The sequence below is a fragment of the Oryzias latipes genome, chromosome 15, assembly GCF_002234675.1.
Source record: "Oryzias latipes chromosome 15, ASM223467v1".
Taxonomy (NCBI): domain Eukaryota; kingdom Metazoa; phylum Chordata; class Actinopteri; order Beloniformes; family Adrianichthyidae; genus Oryzias; species Oryzias latipes.
The window spans coordinates 28,633,000-28,658,402 of record NC_019873.2 but is presented as its reverse complement, the minus strand read 5'-3'; the positions used below and the strand labels follow the sequence as shown (position 1 = coordinate 28,658,402).

Here is a 25,403-nt window from a genome sequence, read left to right as displayed (position 1 = left end):
CAAAGTTAGCCAAACCTCTGGAACTCCACCCAGCCTGCCTTTCCAGAACACCACCCAGTCTGCGCAGAATTCATCGGCACAGCGTTGAGGATGACTTCATCTGCGCGTCACGACTGTGGCAGTGGAGCTCAGTGTTTCTAAAACAACACAGATTCTAAAACAGGGACGTTTTCCTGCTTTTCTGAAAGATTTCCTCCTGTTCACGGACCCCTCCACCTGGGGGTTAAGCCAGGGGTCACGGGGGGGGGGGGGGGGGGGGGGGGTAAGAGCTCCTTTTTAGGGAAACACTTTCACCAGCAGATTCTCATCTGCTCCCTCCCTCCAAATACCTCTCTGCCCCTCTAAAGAATGCCCCCCCTGCCATTCCAGTCATTCAGCCCAACATTTGTCCCCCTGAACTCGGGTATCCTTCAGGAGCCGACAACTGCCCCCGCCATCCGGCCACACTTGTCACGCCAGCAGGTTTAAGGAGTCTTCCAGAGACTGTTTACCCAGCTGTGGGCCGTGACAGCTGCCCCCTCAGACGAGGAGGGTCCAGACCCGACCTCCGAGGCCCATCCTCTCACCTCCTTAAGTCTTTGTGTGCTTTTGGAGTTGGGGCAAACCCCAGAAGCTCGGGGCTAAACCTGGTCTGCAGCTCAGAGAGGGGGTGCTCTGATAGCTCCTCTGCTGTTCCCCCCGCGTCTCACAGGCGGCCTGTCAGACTGCTCCTGATCCTCCTGACAGCAGAAAGAAAGAAGGCCAACCAGAGGAGGTGGTGACTTCATCCCTTCTCCTAACCAACCCTCCTCCTCCTCCTCCTCCTCTTTCCCCTCCTTTCTGCTTCTTTTCCTTTTTTTCCCCTAACTTTTGCGCGGCTCAGCCCGGCAGCATGCCAGTCCTCCTCCTGCTGCGCTCCCTTCTTATCAGGCTGCTCAGCAGCAGGCTGGCAGGCTCTCTCCTGCAGTTCCTCCGCAGAAGTCTCTCCACCGGAGCTGCACACCTCGGCACGGCGTTACGCCACGTCTGGGAGCGCGTTCGATCCCAGGAGTCAAAGGAAGCGGTTCTGGGCTGCGTGCTGTGCATTCTCAACATGCACAAGAAGGTGGAGAACTGAGCTGCGTCCTTCCTGTCTGCCGACGTTCCTGCTGGGCAGAGACTCAGGGGAGGATGTGACAGACGCTTCGCAGAGACTCTTTTGTTGGACACTGGACATGTCTGAAAGCATCATGAGAAAGGTGCAGCCCTTCACCATTGGGACCAAGCTGTCGGCTCCCCCTGTGCCCAAATGCCAGGAGTTTACGCAGAGGAGATTCCTGCCCACCGTAGACCTGGACAGCTGTGGGTTTCAGCACAACCTGAGCTCGCTCTACCTCAGCCCGTCGCAGGTCTGCGCACACGACCCCCGTCTTTCCTCACCCACTGTCATCACGCCGGCAGCCCCCGCTGAGCGGGAGCACGTGGCGGGAGACGACCTGATCCAGAACGCCGGCTCTGCCTCCGCCGTCTGCAGATCCATCAAGAAGATCACCATCTCTGAGAGAACAGACAGACCGGGGAGGACGACCGGAGGGCCGGGAAGGCCTCGGCTCACAGCCCCCTCCTCTGAAAACAACAACAACAACAACAACAACAACAACAACAACAACAACAACAACAACAACAGCAGCAGCTCATCAGAGCCACAGCTGCCCAGGATCCTAGGAGTGAGCTATGAGAGCAAACCCAACTCTGAATTCAAGGTACAAAACACACAAAAGGCCTTTTTTAACACTCTGGGTTATGTTTGAAAAGGGATTAGAAAAAAATTTTCATTTGTAGTTGGGAGACAAGATTATCAAAGTTTACGTTTTAAAGTGATTCATGTAAAGCACTTTGAGGAAAATCAATGAGGAAAAATAAAAAAGTCTTTTTATTCCAAATAAATTGAAAAAAAGAAAGAAAAAGTAAAAATATTATTACTTTATTCTCATGATAAAGTTAATTAATATTTTATTGTACATAACTGTTCATTAAAAGGTTATTTTTCAATATTTGGAGACAAACTTTTCAGTGCAGACTCTGTTCCAATGGTTTTTCCTGACATTCCTGCCCCAAACGATGCTGCTTTTACATGTGATTCCATTTTTTCTGAGTGTGATATTTATATTTATTTTCAGGTTTTACTGAGTAAAGAGATCCAGGCTGTGCAGGGAGAAGCCAGAGAGAGGCTGAGCGGAGAAAACTCAGTCCAGGTAATAAGAGCTGGAACGTGTCGACAGCAGTTAAGATTTTAAAACATTTTTAGTGGGAGCAGTCTGTGACAGCTGGATGCTAGTTATTATTCTCTAATGAGTTCCTAGAGTGAAAAGCATCGAACGCATTTTGAGTTGGAAACGTTTCTTCCAGAGACTCACAGACTATTATTATGGAGGGAAATCTGCTGGTCGTCTGCAGCGTCAATCTGCTTGGTTCGGTCTGATCTGGGCTGAAGCGGGTTGTGGATGAACCTCCGAAGGCTTTTGGAGCTTCATGTTTTCCAGAGCTGACTGGAAAACATGAAGTCAGGGAGGAAGTGAACAAAAGCGAGAGCGGATGGTCAGAATAACACTGTCACAGCTCATTTCCTTGGTTTTTCTCTTGGGGAATAAGGAAGAAAAGAAATGATGGTCAATCGTTATAATTGCTCTACATTTGTTTTGTCTGTATTTTTAAAGCAAACAGACAAAATGATCATTTACAGAGGTGTCCCCCACCTTAAATATATCATCTGGAGGTGATTTGTTTCCATTTGGAGCTAAAAACATCAGACTGCTCAGGATCTGCTTCCGTCTTGTGCCCAGATGTTTCCTGAAGGTGGAACAGCAGGAAGGCCCGTCCAGAATTGTGCCACTTGTGTGCATTTCATTTTTTTTTTCTTTCACGTTTCAAAAATGTTTTTGTCTTGTATGAAAAATCAAACTGCTGGGATGTTTTAACACGTGTTTGCCGGTCCAGATTCCAGCACCTGAGCGGAAAACCGATGAGCCTGAAGTGACGGAGCGCTGCCCGCCCTCCCAGGATGAGGTCCTGGACGCTGCTGCTGCAGCTGCTGCTGCTGCACTTCAGGACGGCCGCTTCGCTCAGCCAAACTCACTCTTCACCAAGGAGGCGCTGCAGGTAAAATGTCACTAAACTCCATCCAGAAAGTTCCGCTGAGATGTCATCAGCCTCTGTGAAATTAAAGGAAGATTAAAAAAACATCAAGTTCTGCTGAGGAAGAGGAAGCTGCCGGTCACATGACCCTCCAAGCAGAAGAGAAAACCAGCTCTGCTTCTTATTTTGTCCCAAGAACTGTGTGAGCTGTGTTAAGCTGGTGGAGGGAGGGAGGGAGGGAGGGAGGGAGGGAGGGAGGGAGGGGAAGCTGCCACAAGCAATTATTTAGACATGAGGTCATTGTTTGGCTCCATCGCTTCACGCCTCTGGCTATGAGAGGCGCAGCCAAGCAGCGCAAGCGCATGCGTTATCTCATAGCTGCGTCCACCAGAGCTGACGGAGACGTTCAGAAAGTTTGCTGAAGGAAGGACAGTTTTGCACAGGTTCCTCTGAAGTTACCACACAGCAAAGAGTTCCAACTTTGTTCTCAGATATTTTAGCAGGTTTGAAGTCGTTTTCTCTGCTCCACACCTCTCCAAGCTTTTCTCAAAATCTGCACAGTGGAGAATTGTTTTTGCGTCAGATTAGAAAATGACTATTAAAAAGGAGTTCAAATTGTTTAGCTCCAAACTCTTGACAATAGAAAAACTTGATTTGCGACTTGATAAACCCAAGATTTATTGTAGTTTTTGGCTCAATTTTAAGGATGTTATTTTAAAATTCAATAAATGTTAGGCTGACACTCATTATTAGTATTTTAAAAACAAAAAAAGTGCTTTATGAGGATTTATTAAGATGGACCAACTTGTTTTAATAATTTCCCTTTGCTCATATTTTATTCTAAAATTCAATTATTATACTTTTGTAATCAAAATTAATGACAATTAGATTAATTAAAGCCTTAAAAATTCAAATAATTTGCCTAAAATAGCACCAAAAAAGTCATTATTGGGCTGTATAACATCCAACTGGAAGTCATTCAATTTCAGTTCCTTTTTTACTTCTGTTCCCTTTTAAAGAACTCCTTCATTCTGGAATTTGATCTTTCATATGAGATGTTTTGTCGTCCAAATGACTTGCTGCATGAACAGGTCGTTTTAGTCATTTCTAATGATTTGCCTCTTGTGGCAGCGCATCCAAACGATTGGTTTCCAAACTAAAACTTCCTTTTGGACATGGCAGCCGAAGGAAACTCATTCATGTTGAAAGATTAGCAACTTTTTGGGCAACTGCGTTGCATTTTTTCAATATATTTTTAAGTGTAGCACCCAGCAGGGAATGGCTGGTTTTACGGAGATTTGCTGGAGTGCGAACATTTGATGACCATACTGTATATTCCTGCAGTATTATATTGCTGTGAAAGTGGAAGTGAGATTTCCAGGGAGAGACGTTTAAAGGCCTCTAATGGTGGAGGCTGAGCAGCGAAACAGGTCGCCACATGGAGAAACGTGGCTGTGTGTGGATGCAGCTGTTTCTATGAAATATCTCGCCTTTCACTGTTTCATTTCCTCAGCGACCCCCCCCCCCCCCCCCCGGACCTGTCAGTCCGAAGGTTTTTTCTGAACCACTTTAACTTTGGATGGAAATCAATTCAAAGTGTGTAGATTGGGGCACTTAGCTCTTGTTTTCTCTAAAACGGTTGGTTTAAACCTGCTGGAATGAGGTTTTTGAGCTTTGACATCCTCAACAGGGAATCCATGTTGCTGAGAGTTGTGTTACTCACACGTTTGTTTTGAGTCTTTTGTGTTCCTCCTCTGAAAACGTTTGACTCTCCCTCTGTGGCAGTGAGAGCTGAACGCAGGCATAAGGGCCACGCTGCTCGCTCGGATCAACAGACCATTGTTGTGGAGAGCCAGCGGAAGAAACAAAGGAATCATAGACTTCCTTCATGAGGTCATTCTGATGCCATGGGAGTCGGTGTGAGCAGATATGGGCAGGCCTGTTTTGTCAAGCTCTTTTCCTTCTGTTCAACCCAGAAATACCTCTGCTGTCAGGGGCTTTGTGGAGTTAATGACCCCGTCATGTGATGAGAAACGACATCCCGTTTCCATCTGGCACAAAGCCATGTGTCATGTGCGGTCTTGATGTTTTCCTCACTCTAAAGCGGTGTTACTGTAGATTCTCTTATTCTGAATTAGTACTGAAACACAGCTTTGATGACGTCATAATGACCCAATTGCGTCTTTGAGCAGTACTTGACACTTGGAGCTGTTTGCATGAGCAGCGCCACGAAGAAGAAGACAATAAATAGAGTCCAGTTTTGCTGATTTTTATCAGCTGTGTGACTCATGCAGCCCGAGATGCAGAAGAACTGGAGTTGGTTTACTAGTCCTCAGTTTTTCCGATCTAGGTGGCTCATTTACATCCATGCAAACAAACAGGCGCTTTCAAAGACTCTCTGGTTTTGGCCAACAGCTCTGGCCCTCTCGCTCCACTCAAGGCGCTGCCAGAAAAAGCTCCTCTGCAAGAAAAAGCTTTACGCAACAGAGCGGGGGTCCCGGCCAAGATAAACCTCTGCTCTGCAGAATACGACACGAGAACACAGGCTGTTGGGGATGCGACAGGAGCCCCATCACGCTCCCATGCAGAGGAGATGATGCCTGACCAAACTTTGAAAGGCTATTTTTTTACTGAAAAACATCCATAAATGTGTGCCAAGTCACCTGTTGACTGAGCTTTTCCCCAGTTTTCTGACTGTAAACAACACTTTGAACTGTTTGTTTGGGATCTAGGCAGAGGCGTGGATTAAAGGCAAGCTGCAGGATTTAAAGGATGGGTGTGATGTTCAGTGCTGCCCCCTGCAGGACCGGGAAGAGGCACCGCAGACGCTTCAGAGAGACCTCAAAGACTTTGAGAACAACCTGATTCAACTCAACCAGGTCTGAAAATCCTCCAGACTCGACTCTGACGACACAAATACAACAGAATTACCAGAGCCAGCACACCAGAGTCACTCATTATGGGATGGAATGATTGTTTTCTCAAGCTGACCAATGATGATCCGACTACAGTCATTTTTTTGCCTTTGTTTGATGCCCAAAGAGGCTCCTTCAGGATAGAGAAAGCGACCTGGAGCTCTCCAGACGGACGGCTCTGTCAGGCTCAGAGAAGTGTTAGGAAATTCTCGGTTGATCATAATTTATTTCTCATGGCCCTCCAGCAGCTCAAACACAGCTGTGATTGTCCTTCAAGGGCGTAGCAAAGTCACTAATGTCCTTGGAAGTGTTAAACGTGCCTGTGCCCGACCTGTGCAACAGCTGACCTGTGCGTTCCCTGTGTCAAAAGCTGGGCGAGCGGCTGATCTGCAAGCCGAACCCCACATCTGACGCCGTGAAGAAGCAGCTCGGCCAGCTGAGGGAGCAGTGGCAAACCCTCAAACAGATGGCTGCAAACCGGACGGGCGCCCTCGCCGCAGCGCAAAGCCTGCAGGAGTTCAACCAAAAGGTGGACAAACTGGAGGCGTGGATCAAAGAGAAGGTGAAACAACACCTTCCTATCCTTTCCTGTTTTCTTTATGCTAAAGTTAAGTGTGTGCATTCAAAGGGAGGAAGAGCAGTTTGATTTTAGTCACATGCACTTTTTGGATTGTCAGAGGAGTCTGCCTGCTTAAGGGGAGGGCAGGTGCGTGTTGCAGTTCAAATGAGGTCATGAAAATGGAACGTACCATTGTTGTGCGTATCGTGAAGTATTTGTAGTGATAATGGGAGTTACGCGCACTTGTGACCTTCAGGTGATGCTGTTATACCGAGTCCTTACGCCACACTCTAGTCACCAGTAAGGTGTGAGCACTGGATCACAAATACTGCATGCACGGGGTGTGCATGTGATACGGAAGTGCCTGTAGGGTTCCAGTGTCCTCTAACATGCCTCTTCCTGATTGGAGAGAGTGGTTGCCATAGAAACCTGAACTCGGACCGACCTGGACGTCTGGCTCCAACATGTCGGCATCCGTGTTGCAGAAAAATGGCGACTTCATTTCGTTGGAACCGGAAGTAAACCATTTTCTATTTGTGACGTCACGCTCGCTCAGTCTTGTCCTCTGATACGGTCTATGGTTGGGACTCACGCGGCGGCGTTCACGGCGAGCATGTGACACACAAAACACGCATTCTTGAACGGGCTTTTAGCACCCACACTGGACTGTCGCTACCTGATACTAGCGCATGTCCGCCACCTGCAGTTGGAAGAGGCTCGGTGTTAACAGTTCAAATCTGGTGAATCTCACTCCAAGCTTTTTCTTTCACAGCTCGATGCCGATATTTGAAAGACTTGGTGTCACAGAATTCCGGCCGGACACAAACTACAAATATTCATTTCTCTTTTGTAATCAATTTTCAAAAAGTTGGCACTTCCGTGAATCAAAGGGGACGCCACCCGTCCGTCATTGTTGTACATACGTTTTGGAACGCATTTACGCAGGTTTATGTAGCCTTTTCATTGAGATCGGTGGCCTGAACGCGCATTTCCAAGCCCGGTGTGAACGTAGCATAAGGCATCGTGGAAAGGCAGGTGGAATTCAGGAAAATAAGCGTGTTTGTTTGAAAAAGCTGCTCATAATTCCTGATATGGATGTAATAATTCATCCCCGGGTTTGTTTTTTCATAATTTCTCCAACCTTTGCAGATATTTTCCTCTCTGTTTCTCATTTATCCGAGCAGCTGCAGTCAAAGTGAGAAAGCTAATGAAGCTCTCCAACCGAAAGAATTCCCCCTTAAACGTTTGGCCCGTAGGAGAATCGACGGCTGCAGACGCTCAAATCAACAGTTGTCAGGATAATTGGCGCAGAAATAGGAGTTGCTAACACAGGAAGTTCGCTCAGTATCCTGAAGACAGTGTACACTGGAAGACATCTGCCTGTTATTATCAGAAAGCAATCATCCCGTGCACATTAGGGCTGTGTTTATCTCTGCTCACGTCTGTGTCTGGCACGGGGGCTCCTGTGATTGATAATGAACCTGTGGGAATGGAGCAGAGGATGCTGCTTATGAAAGCTATGAAGCAGGCCTTCCTGGAAGAGACGGATCTTTCATTAAGTTCAAATCAGCCTCTTCTCTGCGCTTCAGTGAGCTCAGCTCCATCTCTGTTTGGCATCCTCCTCCATCGCAGAGCTAATGTGGTTTCATCCATGCGGCTCTAAAATTAGAATACTGGAGGGAGGGCCATGAACATGGACCTTCTCTGTGTGCTCCAGCAGGAAGAGGAGCAGTGGTTGGGGGACATCCTGGGGGAAAGTGTTGACAAAATGCAGCTGACCAGGAGAATTTTAGATCTGAAACAGGTGAGAGTGGAAAAGCGGCAAAAGCAGCACAGAATGCCCACAATTCTGATAGTTTCCACCCCGCTCTTGCGGTTTCCCGCAGGACGAACAGCAACACAGAAACCTCCACGAGGAGATCAACCACTTGGCCCTGAAGCTGGAGAAACTGGGGAGAGCGGACAGCAGGATGATCTCCAGCAGGAGGAAGCTCATCAACAAAATGTACACTTTCAAAATGCCGCTCTCCATGCAGCAGCTAAAGCTTGAACATTTGACAAAAACCTCTGTGGACAGGTGGTTGAAGGTCCAGTCCCATCTGAAAACCTACCAAGAAAAGCTTCATCTGGCCCTTGAAGTGTCGTCCTTCTACCAGCAGGCGGACAAAGTCCTGCTAGCGATGAACAGCATGGTAATCTGCACGAAGGCTTGCTGACGGGTCCTGAGTTCTTCTTGCAGATTCATTTGTGTGGTTTCTCTTAGAGGAAGAGCATGTCTGCTTCCAAGGAGCTGGACAGTTTGGACGACAGAGAAATACGGGACATCGCCAGTCAAATAATGGTAGGAGAAGATCCTTTCACCTGTTGCACAGGTGCTTGTTTGTCCGTCTGACCTGCAGGCCTGTGTGTGGCAGATCCTGGACGTGAGCGTCTCCCAGCTGTCCAACCTCCACCCCTCCATGGCTGCCGGCATCACTCGCAGGCAGGGTGAGGTCAAGGAGTCCTGGGCGCTTCTTCAGAGAGTTTTCAGGTGCGTCACGGGGACGAAAGTGCAGCCTGGCCAACCCAAGGAGAAGATTTCCAGGTCGTGATTAGCTCAGCACGATAACGTTATATAAAGCTATTGTCAGTCTCAGAGTGATGACCTCACAGAGCTCAGCCCGCCCCCTTTTCAAAGTCGCCGTAGGTGAATAATGTTCTGGCAAAGATCCAAGCTGGCAACACCATTTGCTCTCTTCTCCCCATTAAACCCTGACATCATCTGGGACAGTCTGCCGAATCGGAGAACCACCAGGTTTACAAGGATTTCTTTCCACGTTTATGAAATTTGTAAAACGATTTATTGTTGGTTTAACAGCATACAGTAACTCTCCAGACTTTTTAACCGTGAGGCTGTTTTAGCCACGGAAACCAATGTGGACTTAATGAGGACTCGGCATTAAATCAGTGGCTTACAATTGGAACCGAACTGCAGAACGCAACCTTTCTGAGCGAGGACTGCAGCCCAGAATGGGTAAAAACAGTCTTCATACGCCTTGTGTAGCTGTATGTTCAGACTATTCTCTATAAGCAGACAGAATCTAGAATAGAATAAAAGGAACATCTGCCTCCAATGGGCCGCCAAATGTGGGCGTGGTCCTTAAAGCCCCGCCCCGATCAGCTTCTGATCTGTTTTCAAAGCAGTGGTCTTATCATTATGATGATGCCGTTTTTAGCCAAAATCCAAAAACCTGTGCTGCTCTCTAGGACATAGTTTCTGCAGAGCAGAAATAGGTCGCAGGAGTCAAAAAAATGCAAAATAAAGAATGAGAAAAAACACAAACGTAAGTCACACTTGTGGGCAAAAAGTTCAAGGCTTCTCAGCAAACCCGCCAAATAATGCTGCGTTCTCTCTGAACCCGATTCTAGCGTCAAATGTAATGCCGGTCAAAAAATGGGCTTTTAGAAATTAGACACTCCCGTCGCATGAGGGAGGAGCTACCGTCTAGGTTTCAGCCTCATCGCTACATGAAAACATTGTCTATATTTTATTTACAATACACGGAAGACACGGATGACATCGCCACATAAGGCCAATTTATTTTGAAGAGCTCTACAAAAACATTTGCAATCCTGTCTCCATGTTCATGAGATCAGTCCGAGTTTTCTTGTACGGTGACATTTTTTATTGTGATCTTTACTCGCATTTGCATAGAGAATAATATTGTCTCAATGCAATTGAGAAAAATGTCATGAAGTTCAGGAGGAGAACGATCTGAACCATGTTAGTTATTCTTTTTCTGCTGTCAGTACCAAATACTGATACACCTACAGCGCCCTCTAGCAGTGGTTTGTGGGGAAATAACAAATGTATGTGCCAATAATGATTGTTTAAAAATCTCGTATAAATGGCTGTAAGTGGCACCCCTGGCCAAACTGTTGAATACACCATTTTCTCCAGCGGGGGCCTTTAAAGTTGAATGGAACGTGTAGAAATGGATGACAGGAAGAAGCCGCGAGTCTAAAAATGACTCTGTAGTAGGTCGAGTCCAAAGTTTTTGGACGTCCAGCGTCTCCTTCCCGAGCCTTCGTTGGGCTGAACCCCCCCCCCATGAGGGCAGCATGTCTTCAGGCCCAGCATTACATCATCTCTCCAGTCTTATCTGCTGCTCTCGGTAGCTGTTTGAATCGTGTAGAACCTCCTGTGAGAGCCTGCTGTCAGCGCCGCACTGACCTTCTACCCTGCTCCCCCTGCAGGGGGGCCAGGACTCCGCTCTCCCTCTCCGGCTCCACTTTCACCAGGGAAGATGCTGACCTCCTGACCCCTGACCAAGAGCCTCGTCGCAGCGTGGGAGCGGAGACGCATGCCGTCATGGGAAAGGAGGTGAAGGAGGAGCAGAATCGTCTGAAAGGCTGTGTGGTGAGAAGCCTCGGTGTTTGACTGTGGTTTCTGAGGAGCAGAGGAGAACTTCATCATCACAGCGAGCGAAAGATGAGCTCAGCCTCTGCCAGACCAACCGAATCTGTGGTTTGGAAAAGCTTTCCTGCCAATCAACGTGCTGCTGGTTTTCCATCCTTCCGGTAGTTTGAAGTGTTTATATTTGTGGTAAGAAAAGCAGGACGTCGCTCTGCAACGGTAATGAAGGACGCGGGTACGAGTCCCAACACAAGCTCTGTGGGCTGCTGTAAATCAGGGCACAACGAGCAGCATTCCAGTCATCCTTCCACCAAATCCCATTTTAGTTGAACAGCGGTCTCTCCTTTATCGCGGGAGAAACCTTCTAATCCAAAGGGGGAATCCACAAAGCAGCCATCTTTGTTTTTATGTCCTGTCGCCGTCCTGGACTGAGGGACAACGTTACAAGTTTTCTGTTTCTTACTGCGAAAGATTTCACCCCCGCCTCAGACTTAAAAGCTCCCCCAAATTTGCAGGTACATAGACCTTGGTAAAAACAAATTTATGGGCACAGAACGACCCGCCTCCCCCCTCACAAAAACAAACAACAATGACATGACAGCGGGAGAAACCGTCAGAAAATGAATGGGACCCAAATCTCTCATGAGGATTAGAATAAATGTTCTAAAAATGAAATCAAAACACACATGTCGGGGATGTCTAAAGTAAACTTTTGAATTTATTATGGGATGGCCAGAGGGCCCACGGCTTGGTGGCCATTTTGTGCCAAAGTATGAAATTTGCTTATTTTCATGTTTTGCACAATATGGGAAAAGAAAACTTTTGTTGGAGCGATCTTCATAAAATTTCACAGCATTTCACCAGGTTAAGTCTACAACCACATGTGACCTTTCATTGACCTTTGGACGTCATCTTGAACTTTAAAAAATGTATCACCTTTGGTCTCAGCTAAACTCCTCTGAGGGATTTCAACCTTTCGCCTCCTAACTCCTCGAGCATCATTGGGAAGCTAGCTGGGAAATACGTTGTTCGTAGATTTTGAACGGCATTAGCATGGCGAGCTTGCAAAAGTGGCGTTTCCCACGACACGACAAATGAAATGACCACATAAGGAATGTGGGTGTGGTTGACCAGAACCCTCCATCACCAAAATGATCCAAAAGTTTACCTTTTCCAATGTTTTTCTCAAACACGACACCGACCTGTTCGTCGCCCCCAGGCGACCAAGACATGAAACGGTTGCTATGGAGATAAAACCAACAGAAAGGCCAGCCAAAGTTTTTTTTCATGATTTTGTCACATAGAGCTCTGATCAGGGTGGAAGGGGCAGAAGGGGAGGACAAGGGCCGTGCAGCAGCTGCCCGGTCAGTGAGGGCGGGTCAAAGGCGGGCAGCGAGGGCAGCATCCGCTGAACATACAACGCCGCTTTCATTTACAATCAAAGATGTTATATAACTAAACACTTTATACGCTTTTTTTTCCCGTTGAAAATCTTTAAGTTCAAACCTTCATAGAAAAAAGAAAATCAATGATCTGATCAGAATTGAAGGCTTATGTAGTTTTCGTATAATTGACGGAGGAGCTTGATGGTCAAGGTTAACAGGACAGAAAATACAAAGCTCTGTAAAAAAATGTAAAAAGCAAAACGCTCCAAAAAAACCTGTGAAGCCAGAAATAGATGTGATTCTCTAATGGAATCACATCTATTTCTGTCTAAAGTAAAAGAAGTTACATAATCATCAGGAGAGCATGTGCAACCCCCCCCCCCTCACACACACACACACACACCAGGCATGGCACTCTGGGTTTTTTTTATGGCTAACTGGTTCTTTTTCTAACACATGGGAAGTTCCATAGCAGCACAAATCCAAAGGCTGAGGGTTCGTTTGCAAAAGAGCATCGATCCTTTACCGTCCCTCTCCTGCAGCTTCTAGTTAAAGTTATTGTCCTGCTTTGGTTTATCCCGGACTTAGCCCCGTTGGTCCCTGCGGGCTGCTTGGGTCGGCGGTAGTTCATGCCAAACATTTTTTCATATGGAAGGGTTGATACTGAGAAAAGAAACTAACAAACCAGAACCAAGATGGACTGAAGAAAAGAAAACTGTCATCTGTTCCTAGCATGATGACCTTAGAGATCCTCTTTCTGCTGTGCCCTTCTTTTCTTGCTGTGTGTGTGTGTGTGTGTGTGTGTGTGTGTGTGTGTGTGTGTGTGTGTGTGTGTGTGTGTACGGGAACAGGGGTCGCACAGTTAGCCGTACGTGCGTGTCCCTGAATTAGCAGTAGTGCAGCCTCTTGTTTCTGAAGGTAAACACGGCTATCGTCTGTTTCTCTGACTAATGGTAGCCAGATGCTGCGGCTGGAGACCAGATGGGCTCGGTGCTAAGTGATAGTTGTTGGCTGACATCACTGCAGTGTTCTCTGCAGAAAGACCCACGTGGAGGAAAGAGTCAGCGGAGAGCAGATAAGAAGGAACCAGATAAAGTCATTTGCTGATGTTGGATCTCTGGTAAATCTTTAAATGGATCATGACCAGAGGTATAAACTTTATTCTGGGGGTTTGTTAGCTTCATAACTTTTGGATAAAATATTTCTATGAGCTTTCAGTGTCAGAACAACCCTTGGAGCCGTGTTTGCTGGAGTAACGATGGACAATTTCAGGCTTTAGGAGGTCTGCTGGGAGCAGAACTTTATGTTAGGAGGTCAGGATGTTTATGTTGGGATCCCTTTAAAGCTTAATTACCTTCATTTACTCTATGAAACGAACTGTGACTCCCCTCGTTCAGGACAATGACATGACCTGATCTGCTGGGCCAACTGGGTCCTAGAGGAGCAGCTGAAACTGAGCATGTCCAGCTGGGGACAAAGTAAAGGGTTCAAATCTCTGTGGGCCAGGGGTAGCCTCACCTGAAAGAGCTGCTGAAGGTGTCCTGAAAAAAGTAAAAAAAGATTGTTGCTACGGCAACCTGAACCTGGATCAGTGGAGGAAAATCCCAGTAAAGCAGACCTTTTGGCAAAAAGTCCATCTAGCTACGACATTTGGGCGCAAATTTAGAAATCATGTTCCCGTATCGACCTTTGAACTTTTTCTGAAGACGGCCATAAAAAAAGGACTTTAAATATGCCAAAAATATGCGTTTCAAGTTTAAAAACTGACGAGATTAGTAGTATGTGCAAACATATTACTCTTTAAAAGGCTGTTTGTTTCCTTTGTTATGCTTCAGATCTCAGGACACGTTTGTTTGGTGAAACAGCAGCTTTTTACTGTCATGATGTAGAAAAACAAAGATTTTTTTTAATGAGGATTAGGATTAAAGGCTGCAGACCTTTGCACCAAACAGTCTATTTTATGGCATTGACTACCACAGAAAAAAGCCTGAGCTCTCGGTATGAGTTTCGTGTTTCAGGCATCACTCTCACTGGAAAGGCCTTCAGAGATCCCCTCCAAACTTTGCCGCCCCCAGGCGCTTGTAAAAAGTGGCCTGATGTCTGCAGACGCTTGAATATTGTCCTGCAGACACTAGAGAAGGTTTACAGCCAAACTCACAGAAATCCATGTCTAAAGTCTGAAAAAAGCTAGCAGAGGGTCTTCTGTCATCTGCAGTGACTCCTTCCCCACGTTTCAGTACATAAACACATGCTCTCATTTATCCAGACATTTGTATTTATTCAGGCTTTTGCTGCCACATTGTACTGGACTAAAAAAGGCTTCTTTGGTTTCAAACACGGATCTACTGAACACAGATTTTAATACAGGGCGTCTCCTCAGTGAGCTTAAGACAGAAGTCACGAAGGTAATTCTCAGGCGTTACAGAGACGTAATGCCGCTGACGTGTTAACCTTTCCTTCAGGAACCCTGTGGGAACGTTGAAAGACCTGCGGGTGGTCAATATCAGGAGCGGCGCTCGCTGATCCACGCCTCCTCCCCAGTGGAGGGAGGCTCTGTCTGCACAAACCATGCGGCCACGAAGCAGCAGCCGAAGGGGGAAAGGTGACGGTTCTGCCTCTCGTTCTGTCTGCCACTTACACAATCAGATGGGAATCCTAACTGAAGTCACATGTCCGTCTTTTCTTTGCAGCAGGAAGCCCGGAGCAGAGCCCAAGCTCCCTGCAGCTTCCAGGAGCCACACACAGCTTCAGAGGTTCACGGTGTCTGCTGACAAGGTGAGACGCCTCTGTGGCGACGCCACGGACCTGACATGACATCATCAACGTCCGTCCATCAGCCTCAGGGCGAACGCTGCACAGCGTTTACTCTCCTTGGTTGTTAGGGAAACCACGTTTGATCACATTTACATTTGTGTGCATGCATCCATGTATTTCACTACCAGTTTGAGAACAACTTCTACAGCCAGCATGACTTATCTTTACAAACACACGGTCCATTTCTTCCTGGGAAGAAATCCAAACTGTGTAAGAAGGACTTGGAAGTTTCAAAATGGAAGGAAAGCAAAGGTGTCTGTTATACGGTGGGCCTGAAGTCCAAATCGCATCAATAAATCCCTCGATGGTTGAACATTTTAAAGATCACAACGAGGATTGATAAAAGCAAAACAAATAATAAAAAACACAATTTTTAGAAATAAAAAAAGGTAGAAACTACCCAAAGTAATATGGAATAAAGCAAATACTAGATATAAGCCGTAATGATTATAAAACTTCAATCAAGAGTCATCATCCAATCAGTGATATCCTTCGGTTTCACTTTTGAACATTTCATTTTGATTTCTGGAACTTTTGTTTCTTCCGTAGTATTTTATTTTATGGTTTCTGGAATTTGATTTTGATTTCTAAAATGAAATGTTGTTGCTTTATTATTTGTCTGTTTTATTTGAAATGTTTTATTGCCCGGTGATTTGTTGATGTGATTTGTACTTCAGGGCCACCGTACCTTTTAGGATTTTATCGGCTAAAACTGTGGTTCATTCCATCCTTTTTTGTCCAATCCCATGATTCCTTGCGGTGGCAGCATTTAATCCTGACACCATAAAGCTGCACCGCCTGCAGGCTGTCATGTCGTCAGGTCGCAATTATCCAGGCAGCCGGTAAATGTCAGATCCCTGCAGGAGAAGAGGGCAAGAAATGGGGGAAATTAAAGAGGTGATTGATCCAAAAGGAGCAGCCGGAGTTCAGTTCTGCAGCAGATTCTCACATGGTCACAGTTGGCATCCAGAGGAAACCTCTTCTGGACATCAGTCAGTGATAAATGGATGTTCAGACTTTGCTTTCTCAGTTTTTTCAGTTTTCATTTTGTGTATTCAAGATCAGAATTTTTACAAGTTTTACTTTTATTGTGGAAAGTTGTGCCGTTCGGATGTTAATAAGTATCGTTTCAGATGATACCTGTTAAGTGTGGAAGTAAAACACGTGAAATAATACAAAAAAGGCATTAGGTCTACAGATTATTTTCATGCCTTTTTTGCTTTCATTTTTATTTTTAGTTTGTGTTTTTTTGTTGTCTTGTTGAGACACGGAACTGCATCTTTTTCTTAAAAGTCTGGTAGAACGTCCAAACCTTTTAACTTGTAGTGTAAACTGTCCTGTAGGGGAGCTTCAGGAAGTTCCTGTCTCAAGTATCATTAGGGGTCTGAACCTTGAAGGAATCACAAAAACGCATTTTTGTTTTAAGAAAATCTTCCCTGAAAAGACGGAAATCAGAAGTTAATTCCAGGTGTGCTTTAATAAAAAAAATAAAATAAAAATAAAAGGATAAACTAGTTTCTTTGTGCTTCACATAAGCATGAAGGGTAACACAGGGGGCGCTTTTGTCTGGAAACCAACCAACATGTGAGTTTTTTTTTATTTTAAATTATAGAATTTCGTTTTTGTCCACTTTTGTGAAGTTGTTGCTTCACCTGTTCTCCTAGAGATTCCGATCTATCATCTCCTAACTCCTCGAGCATCTTTGGAAAGAAATGTTGGAATTAGAAGTGGTAGATTTTGAACGGTGTTAATGTCTAAGCTCACAGATGTGGCGTTCTCCTATTGCTCGCACACTTTTTACCAGAATTTTATAAAAAACGTGTTACATGAATCATTGGCTCCAGCCGAACAAAACAGTATAAGCAGGTAGAGGTAAACCTCCGTTGCCAAGGAAATCCAAATATTTAATTTAGCCAATTCTTCTAAAAATCACTTAGGCCTGTCCATCTCCCCCTAGCAACCCTGAAATAAAATGGTTGCTATGGAGTTAAAGCAACAGAAAAGCCACCATTTTGAAATTTAAATTTCATTTATTTATCAAATACAGCTCTGACCAGAGTGACGGGGGCTAAATAAGAGAGTGAGGGTTGTGTGGATCAGCAGGGGGAGGGGGCAGTTTGCGCCTGTGGGCTTTATTTTTCTAGTTTCCATGAATGACTAGTAGTTCAGATCCACATCCTTCCAAAAAACGTCATCTCAGATCAACTATCAAGTTTCCTGTTTGGATGATAGTTGGACCGTTTGGTTCAGTTCTGTCATCAGGATCCACTTCTTGTGTCTCTTTAAGCTTTGGAAACCAAACTTTCAGTGCCGCTGACACGTTTAACCAGTTTTTTTTTCTTTCCTTCTTTGTTCTACACAACATCGTAGACTTTATCCTGGCTCCGAGACAACGTTTCCATGGCAACGCAGGTGTGCTCAACGGCCAGCTCTGAGGGTCCGGAGGCCGCCAGGAAGTGCCATTACGCTCTTGAGGAAGAGATCCTCAACAACCGAGCCAGGATGGAGGTGGTGAAGAGGGTAAGCCGAAGCACATTGTCACATTAACAGCTCCCCTAAAATGTAGCTTCAGATAAACGACCCGGGTGGAAACGCCCTCCCAAAAGTGAGTCTTGGCAGGTCTGGTTTTCACATCAACCACATAACAAGCCGGGACGGTAATTCTACCCGCCGGTTGGATGTTAGGTCAACATTTGGCAAACTCACTTTGGAGTCGTCTGGACTCATCAGTTCGACCCCCCCCCCCCCCCCCCCCCCCAACAGGAGGGTCACGGACTGGTTCGTGCACAGCACCCGGGCAGTGCGAGGATCGAGGAGTTCCTCACACAGCTGGAGGTCCTGTGGGAGGAGCTGAAGAGGAGGCACCAGAGGAATGCCGTGTTCCTGCGGGCCTCCAAGGAGCTGGGCTTCAGGGTAGGACTCATAACTCACGATCTTCTGGTAGGATGTTGTGGTCTTTAGGGATCGGTGGTTCGATGTGCTTCCAATCCGAGTTTAGGGGCTCGATCTCTTTGATCCTTTATGTCTCGATTGGCAAGACACTCTGAGGTAAACTCTCAACACGTAGTCCAAGAAACACAGCGGCTGCATCCATATAAGTTGATTATGAGTTGGAAAGAGGCTGCAAATCCAGTCCTGATGTTGTTGGAAAGCGTGGGACTTCTTTTTTCTAAAATGCAAATCCAGTCTATTAGGTGGGAAAGGGTTGAACTTTGCATCATAGGTGTTGTGCACTAATGTCTGCTCTGCACAGGTTGTGAAAGTGCTCCAAGCTCTTGGCAGCCTGGATGCCTGGCTGGAGTCTGTGGAGCTTTCCATGAAGGAGTCTGCATTAGCCGGTGACCCAGAAACCATGAGCCTGGCTGAAAGGGAGAGCCGCCTGCTGGAGAAGGAGGTGGCGGCGCGCAGCCTGGAGCTGAGCGAACTGAGGCAGGAGGTGGACCGCCTTCACGCCCACAGTCACCCACACGCACGCCGGATGCCAGAGCGCATGGACGAGGTGGAGAAAAAGTACGTTTGACAGATGTGGAGGAGGGAAGGTTGGTCTCTCCGCGTTTGTCATCACGGAACATTCATTTGATGGAACCGACCAATCAGAGGCAGTGGCTGGCGTCAGTGTTTCCAAGAGAGTTTGCCATGTTTGTCATCCACTGGAGGAGTTTATTCATTGAATTTCCACTTTTATATTTAAAGCAAATATCACAAACCACCAATGTTTCAATATTTAAGGTTTGGTCCAAAAAAAAGAGCTCCCTGTGTTTGTTGCAGAGCTCAGATTGACTCATTTATGCTCCAGGCAGCACTTAGACAGGACTACCCTGCAGCTCTGACATGCACTTCACCCGCAGCTTGTCAGTTTATGTCACGGTCACCCATCCCGAGCTCGCGGGGTGACGCCTGTCTCTCCAGATGACCATTGAGAGACAGGTTGTTGATGAAAAACCTCCAGCTGCCAGAGCTGCAAACGTCTGGAAACGCCAACAGAAAAAGGAGATGGGGAGTTCTCCGTTTCCAGGGCGGGGGTGTTGGACATGGGTGACCTCCTGTTCAGGCTTAGGTGGTGCAGGTAGATGTGCTCACAGCTGTAGGACACTCGCTATGATGTCATTACTCAACACAAAAAGCAAAAGGCTTATTTTCTCTGGAGAAAAAAACCTTTTTGCCTCCATAAATTGTCTTCACGTTAGGAGTCTGTGTGCCCTGAAGTGCAGGACGTGTTTATGATAACATAAACAGCGCTCTGCAGGCATCTCCGCCTCTGGGATGTGGTTCTGTGGGGGGTTGCAGGGGTGTGTAATGAAAATAATCTTCCTGCTGCTTCACAGGTACCACCGTGTTCTGGCTGCACTGACCCAGCAGAGCTCAGAGCTGCAGGACACACGCATGCTGACCGAGTTCCTGGAGCGCGTGGAGCTGGAGGAGAGCCAGGAGCCCGCCGGCGGCGGCGGCGGATTCAGCCTCGCACAGGTACGAACGTCCTCGCAGAAGGGGAGACTTTACAAATCAGCCAAAGCTTCAAACGTTTAAAGAAAATCCCTTTTTAGCGTTTTTAACATGTGACATTTCTCTGATGATGCACGAAAATTAAGTTTCATTTCTGAGTATTTATTTATTTATTCAAATTGTTAAAAATCTGGAGCAGATAAAAAAAAATCCCATTTGAAAAAGATGGTATTTGTGACGTAGAAAATACGCTGTAAGCTTCCTGCTCTGCTCCATTCTGATGCATCCACCTGCAGACAAACAGATCCATGAACGTCTTTGTTTTCCTGGATTCTGGATCTAACCTGTACGGATGGATAGCTCTGATGCTGCTCGCCCTTCCTGTTGCACCGCTAATGTGAGTGTGGTGGAAGAACACCGCACGACAGCATCACCTGCACGTCATGAGTGCGTGTAACTTCCATTACCCTTACGAATACTTCATGATACACTTACCACACACACGACAATGGTACGGTCCATTTTCGTGACGTAACATACCTTGGGATGGTCGTACAGACCTCAAGGGAACTGAAAGACACACCTGAGCTCTCCTTAAGATGCGGCCACTCTACGACCCTCCACGGCCCGAAACAACCCCCCCCTCCGAACAGGTGCATGTGACTAAGGCTTTAACCAGTGACCGTAGACTGAACATCTTCTCCCTCTTGCAGCCTCTCCACAGTGACATGTCCTCGGCTCCTTCTCTGTTCGAGCTCCAGAGCAGCGGCAGCGTGGAGCCCCTGCTGGAGACTATGGGGAACCCCGTGGAGGAACTTCGGGAGGCTGTGGAGATGCTGAACGACACTGTGAGGAAAAGAAGTCGATCGCAGAGCCACGATCAGGCTCTCCAAGAGCTGATGAGCAAGGTAGTGAGAATCAGCCATTCCTGTTGGTTGAACCCGCTTCCGTTGTCTTGGATGGTCTCTGTCAATTTTAAGGAGCTCATTGACAAACAGCTTCTTTTGCTTCTTTGGGGCCCCCACACTGTCTAAAATAATGAGATGGACACATTTGAACCTGAACAAGTCTTCTTCTGAGAGTCTCGCCGTGCGGTTAAGTGGAAACGTCATCCCCTGATGGCTTTGTTCCTCCCCAGCACGCCAGCTTGGCGGTTCGGGTGGAGGAGTGTTTGCGCTGCAGCGAGGAGCTGCGCCTGGACATCCTGGAGAAGGAGACCGACATGGCCATGCAGTGTGAGCCAGACCACTGCGGCCTGGAGGCTCTGCAGGAGAAGCAGGACCACCTGGAGGTGAGAAGACCGTGCCGCTGATGGTTGTGATTGTGCCGTAAACATTTGTCATGATTCATCGCCGCTAATAGAACCCAGTCTTCCAGCCCCCCCACCCCCCACCTGTGATTATAGACTTTTTTTTTTTCGGTGAGAGAAAAAGGAAAAGCCCCTTTTGCCCCAACCGTCCCTCCCTCCGTTTCTCCGTCTCTTGTTGTGCCAAATGTTTTCACGGCAAAGAAAGGTCCGGCCTCGGCGCTGCCTTCAATTTAGGGTGAACGGTGAAGTCACACAAACACGCACGCCGCATGCAAACGTTTATCATCCGCAGGATATTTACACGCATGACTCACTCATTCAGAGTGGGTGTATATCTGGTTTGGGGGGGGGTCCAGCGGTTGCAGACTTCAGACCTCGGAGAAGTGAGGCCGGGGACGGTAAAGCGCTACGATGCTTGCACACGTGCACACACACACACACAAACAGCTGCCTGGACTTGATACGAACGAGGAGCAGAGATGACCTCATCACCCGGGATGAAAAAAATGTGGCGTCAGCAGAAAGGCATCCGCCACTCCGTTTGTCAAAACGTAGCTGAGAAATGTTCAGCAGATTTGCTCCCAGAGAGCCTAAACACGATTAATTACCGCCTCGTCAAAAGGAGAAAAAAGTGGTCAAGATTGCGTCACATATGTAGACCATATGGACTTGTGGCTGCATTATATATGCATGCAGCTATGGAGGTGAGGTCATAGGCAGAGGAACAATTGGTACAAGCTGTGTGAACGATGCTCCCCCTGATGGACGATGATGGGTTTTTGCTGTGATTCTCCACAGACTGCCCACGGGGTCATTAGTGAGGAGGTGAAGGAGGTGAAGAACCAGGCCTCTCAGCTGCAGGAGCTGTGCCCAGAAAGAGTGCACATGCTGGAGGCAAGGATCCAGGCCACGCTGCGGGCGTGGGCCGAGCTGGGAAAGAGCGCGACGGAGAACAAAGCCCGTCTGCAGGAGTTCTCCCAGCTCCAGGACTTCTTCAGGAGCTACCTCGCCATGATGTAAGAGGGCGTGAGGACCTCTCCACAGGCCACGTGTGCTTTCGTAAGCTGCTCTGAGCAAACATCTAGACCCATCACCGTATCTTCTAAGGAGGGAACAGGATGTTCTGTTTGTCAGGAGCAGATCCAGAGAGAGACGTGGAATTTAGGATGTGCTGAGTGTGTCTGAGCGCATTTCCTGGGTGTGACGGGCGATGACCCTCCTTCCTGTCAGGGAGAGTCTGCTCATTCTCATCTGTTTTTTTTTCACTGTTCCCGCTCTCCTAACACTGCCTCCTTTCTCCTCCTGCTCCCCTGAACAGCTCCTGGACAGAGGACACCAGGTCATGCATTTTTTCCGATAGTGCATTGCACCGTGGGAAGGATGGCCAGAAGCTCCTGGCAGCAGACCTGGACTCCCAAATCCAGCAGAAGTTTGGGGAGTTTGATGTGCTGGCCGTCACAGGGAGGACGATCTTAGACACGGACCACCACCTGGCCCAGATGGTGAGCAGGAACGCCTCTGCCGACCTGGAACTCTTCTGCTGATTTGATCGTCTCCGCATTTTCCCTGAATCCTTGATGATGTCATTCAGGTGAGAGAGCGCATGGAGGAGCTGAGGAGCATGCTGGGATGGATCTCTGTGCACTGGAGGGCTCAGAAGCAACAGTGGTGTCACAGAAGCAACAGACGGAAACCTCTGCAGGACGACGTTTACTCTGAGGCCACAATGTGCTCTCCGGTACACGACAATGTTTTTATTAGACCTGTTATCATCCGCCTATCACGAATGATATTTCGCGATGGTGGGTGAACAATCCAATGCTTGGTGAATTCTGCTTCATAATGATATGAAGACAGGTCGAAGTGACCTGTGGCCGGTACCTTCAAGAGCTTCAAGCCGGGCTTTCAGCTTCTGTCACCAAAAATGTTACAACTGTCCATTAAAAGGTGTCCCAACAGCAGACAGATAACGAGGAAATACTTGCAGACTAACATTTGTTCGTGTTTTTGGGTGCAGAGCTCAGATTCTGAACTCGAGGCCCTATGGTCCCATCAGGCCCCACGAGTCCGAACCCGTGAAAACGGCACTCGAGCAGATCCCAGGGCCGAGCCGCTGCAGCCTGCCGAGCAGCACGAAACGCCGTCCGAGGACGGATACGAGGTCATGAATGGAATCGGAGCCGAGGCTGCTTCTCTGAAGACCAACGTCGTGGTTCTGAAGGAGAGCAGCAGCCAGCAGGCGGTCAACCTCATCCTGAGCTTCGGAGGGGGCGGGGACAGCCAGGTGCAGGTGCTGGACCTGCCCGTTCAGACCGATGCAGACGGGGGGGAACAACCCTTGGAGCTCGTTCACAGGGTGAGAAGCTCAACATCACGAGATGTTCCTGCACATCACTCTGCCGGCTCTGCCGTTCCCTCCTTCACCTGGCTTTGGCTTCACGTCTGCCTCTTTCCTGGTTCTCTCCTGTAGCCCACTGCGCCTCAAGCTTCTGCCTGTAAAAGCTTTTGGAGGCGCTGCCAGGGGCTTTTGGAAAACACTTTGGGTAGTTTAAAGCGAAAGAAAAAAGTTTACCGGCCGAGTGCAAAGCAGGTAAACTGTGGCGTGACCCGGATCTGCATGCATGTGCTGAGACTGCATGCTGTCATCTGAATGCTGCACTAACGTCCTGCAGGTACGGCCCGGCGCCACTCGCTGCCCCGTCCGTCTGAAACGCACTGCATTCAGCCGGAAATGTGCCTTTGTCCCCTCCAAGTCACTTGTCTATCTGGACGGATGAATGCATTGTGTAGTAAGGAAATGTGTGTCTCTAAAAGTTTCTCACATAAAAATGTGTCAATTCCACTTCGAGTAATGAAGATAACTGCTAATACACTCCAACAATTGATAACATTTGGAACGAAATGAATATTTCAATTAAGCAAATAATATAGCCAATGGGGTTAGAAAAATTCTATGTATTATATTAAGATTATCTCGATATTGACATTTTTGCTTGATTTTTTTTTTTTTACAGAAAAGGAAGTTTTTTTCCCCTCAAGATTCAGTTTTTGCAGTGTATTTGTCAAAAAAGTCAAAATGCGACAGTAGAATCTCAGTAAGTAATTCTAACTAGTTTGCATTTTAATATTGTATTACACTTAATATAAAACCAACTCCTAGTAACCTTTCTGTTCAATTAAATGACTTGTTTTAAGATAAAGATGTGAAAACTTCTTATTTCAAGTTTTTTTAAAGTTTGGTCAGGGGTTTAGTTTCAATAAACAGACCACATTTAGGGGAAACTGGAAAGTTTTATTTCTGACTTTTATCACTTACATATGTAATTTTTAGGACACATTTATTTTATAATGTTCAATCCTAGTCTTATTTTAAGATGATTATGATAGAAATAAGGACAGTTGGTGCATATTTCAACTTTAAAGATGCAAAACCCCTTTTTATTGTAGCAATGCTTTTTTTAAGACATAATATTTCCAATTCCTGTTGATAAGTTTGGTTTTTATGTTTGTTTTTGGTCATTTCCTGAGTTGCCATGTCTGTCACACCAGGTTCAGGTTGTTCCTCCACAGCAGTCTTCATTTAGTGTCATCTGTTCTGTTTCAGTTGAGCCTGGTCTCCTGATTTTGGGTCACCAGTTTCTGACAATTGCAAGTGCAACAGACTTTAAGGAATGTGTGTTGCTAATTTCAAGATCATTCTTTTTTCTTAAAAGGACAGAATATATTACAACTTATTTTACTAAGACATGTTCTAGTTCATAAACTAGAAAAAAAAACATTTTATATTTTATGTTTTTCACTTGTTTTGAGGAGGAGGACATTCTTACTTTTTAACACAAAAAATCCTGTTGTTTTTTTTAATTAGTTTTTACAAAAATATTATGAAATGAAGTTTTCAGGTTAGAAAGAATTTGTAACGTTTTCACAGATCGTGCAGTTATTATATTCTGATGAGGAGCTTTAGGTTTGTGGGTTTCCGGTCATAAATTTGTCTTCTTCCTCGTCTTGGGATGAGCTTTGTTTGGTGTTCAAAGCTTTTTTCCAGTTGGTCACGACCTCGCCGGCGTGGAACGAATGGCTGACGGGCGCAGAGAGCGCAGGCCACCGTGTCCCGGCTGTGACTGTGGACAGAAGTTCTCCTCTCCTGCTTTGTCCCAGAACCTCAGTGATGTAAACAGGGGGTGGTCAACCCTGAAACGAGTGACCTCATCCTCTCTGCTTTTGAAAGCTGTGCTCCAAAAAGCGGCTCCCGGGAGGAGTTTGTCCCGCATGCCAGCAGAGCACATAGAGAACCGGTGCAGAACCCGTGCAGAACCTTTCAGAACGGCCCCCAGACTGCACAACATGATTTATGGTCTGAGGCTCGTACAGAAACAAAAGATTAGTCACACAAGTGAAAGGTCAAGATATTACAGCTGCGTATGACGGCATGCGCAGCCGCATATGACTTTGATTAAGAGCTGCACGGCTGCCATTGCATTCCTGTTGT

The 25,403-nt window shown here is 46.8% G+C and overlaps 1 protein-coding gene across 7 annotated transcripts in view; it reads left to right on the top strand.

The window, feature by feature from the left end:
* The first annotated feature begins 505 nt into the window (after positions 1 to 505).
* LOC101171105 (spectrin beta chain, non-erythrocytic 5) overlaps positions 506 to 25,403 on the top strand; it is a 30,388-nt gene continuing 5,490 nt past the window's right edge. The window contains exons 1-25 of one of the 7 annotated variants that reach the window (XM_023963083.1): positions 507 to 1,615; positions 1,649 to 1,721; positions 2,139 to 2,213; positions 2,956 to 3,117; positions 5,826 to 5,972; positions 6,379 to 6,570; positions 8,285 to 8,371; positions 8,454 to 8,572; positions 8,645 to 8,759; positions 8,831 to 8,908; positions 8,982 to 9,097; positions 10,804 to 10,966; positions 14,811 to 14,950; positions 15,039 to 15,123; positions 17,533 to 17,682; positions 17,926 to 18,075; positions 18,416 to 18,672; positions 19,488 to 19,629; positions 20,319 to 20,513; positions 20,744 to 20,896; positions 21,713 to 21,930; positions 22,233 to 22,416; positions 22,506 to 22,652; positions 22,932 to 23,270; positions 23,385 to 23,504. In XM_023963083.1, coding sequence (XP_023818851.1) covers positions 1,194 to 1,615; positions 1,649 to 1,721; positions 2,139 to 2,213; positions 2,956 to 3,117; positions 5,826 to 5,972; positions 6,379 to 6,570; positions 8,285 to 8,371; positions 8,454 to 8,572; positions 8,645 to 8,759; positions 8,831 to 8,908; positions 8,982 to 9,097; positions 10,804 to 10,966; positions 14,811 to 14,950; positions 15,039 to 15,123; positions 17,533 to 17,682; positions 17,926 to 18,075; positions 18,416 to 18,672; positions 19,488 to 19,629; positions 20,319 to 20,513; positions 20,744 to 20,896; positions 21,713 to 21,930; positions 22,233 to 22,416; positions 22,506 to 22,652; positions 22,932 to 23,270; positions 23,385 to 23,504 — 4,029 coding nt within the window. In that variant the 5' untranslated portion in view covers positions 507 to 1,193. Of the gene's footprint in view, positions 1,722 to 2,138; positions 2,214 to 2,955; positions 3,118 to 5,825; positions 5,973 to 6,378; positions 6,571 to 8,284; positions 8,372 to 8,453; positions 8,573 to 8,644; positions 8,760 to 8,830; positions 8,909 to 8,981; positions 9,098 to 10,803; positions 10,967 to 14,810; positions 14,951 to 15,038; positions 15,124 to 17,532; positions 17,683 to 17,925; positions 18,076 to 18,415; positions 18,673 to 19,487; positions 19,630 to 20,318; positions 20,514 to 20,743; positions 20,897 to 21,712; positions 21,931 to 22,232; positions 22,417 to 22,505; positions 22,653 to 22,931; positions 23,271 to 23,384; positions 23,505 to 25,403 lie in introns of all 7 variants that reach the window. The other 6 variants (XM_023963082.1, XM_023963081.1, XM_023963084.1 and 3 more) reach the window with 6 other exon arrangements.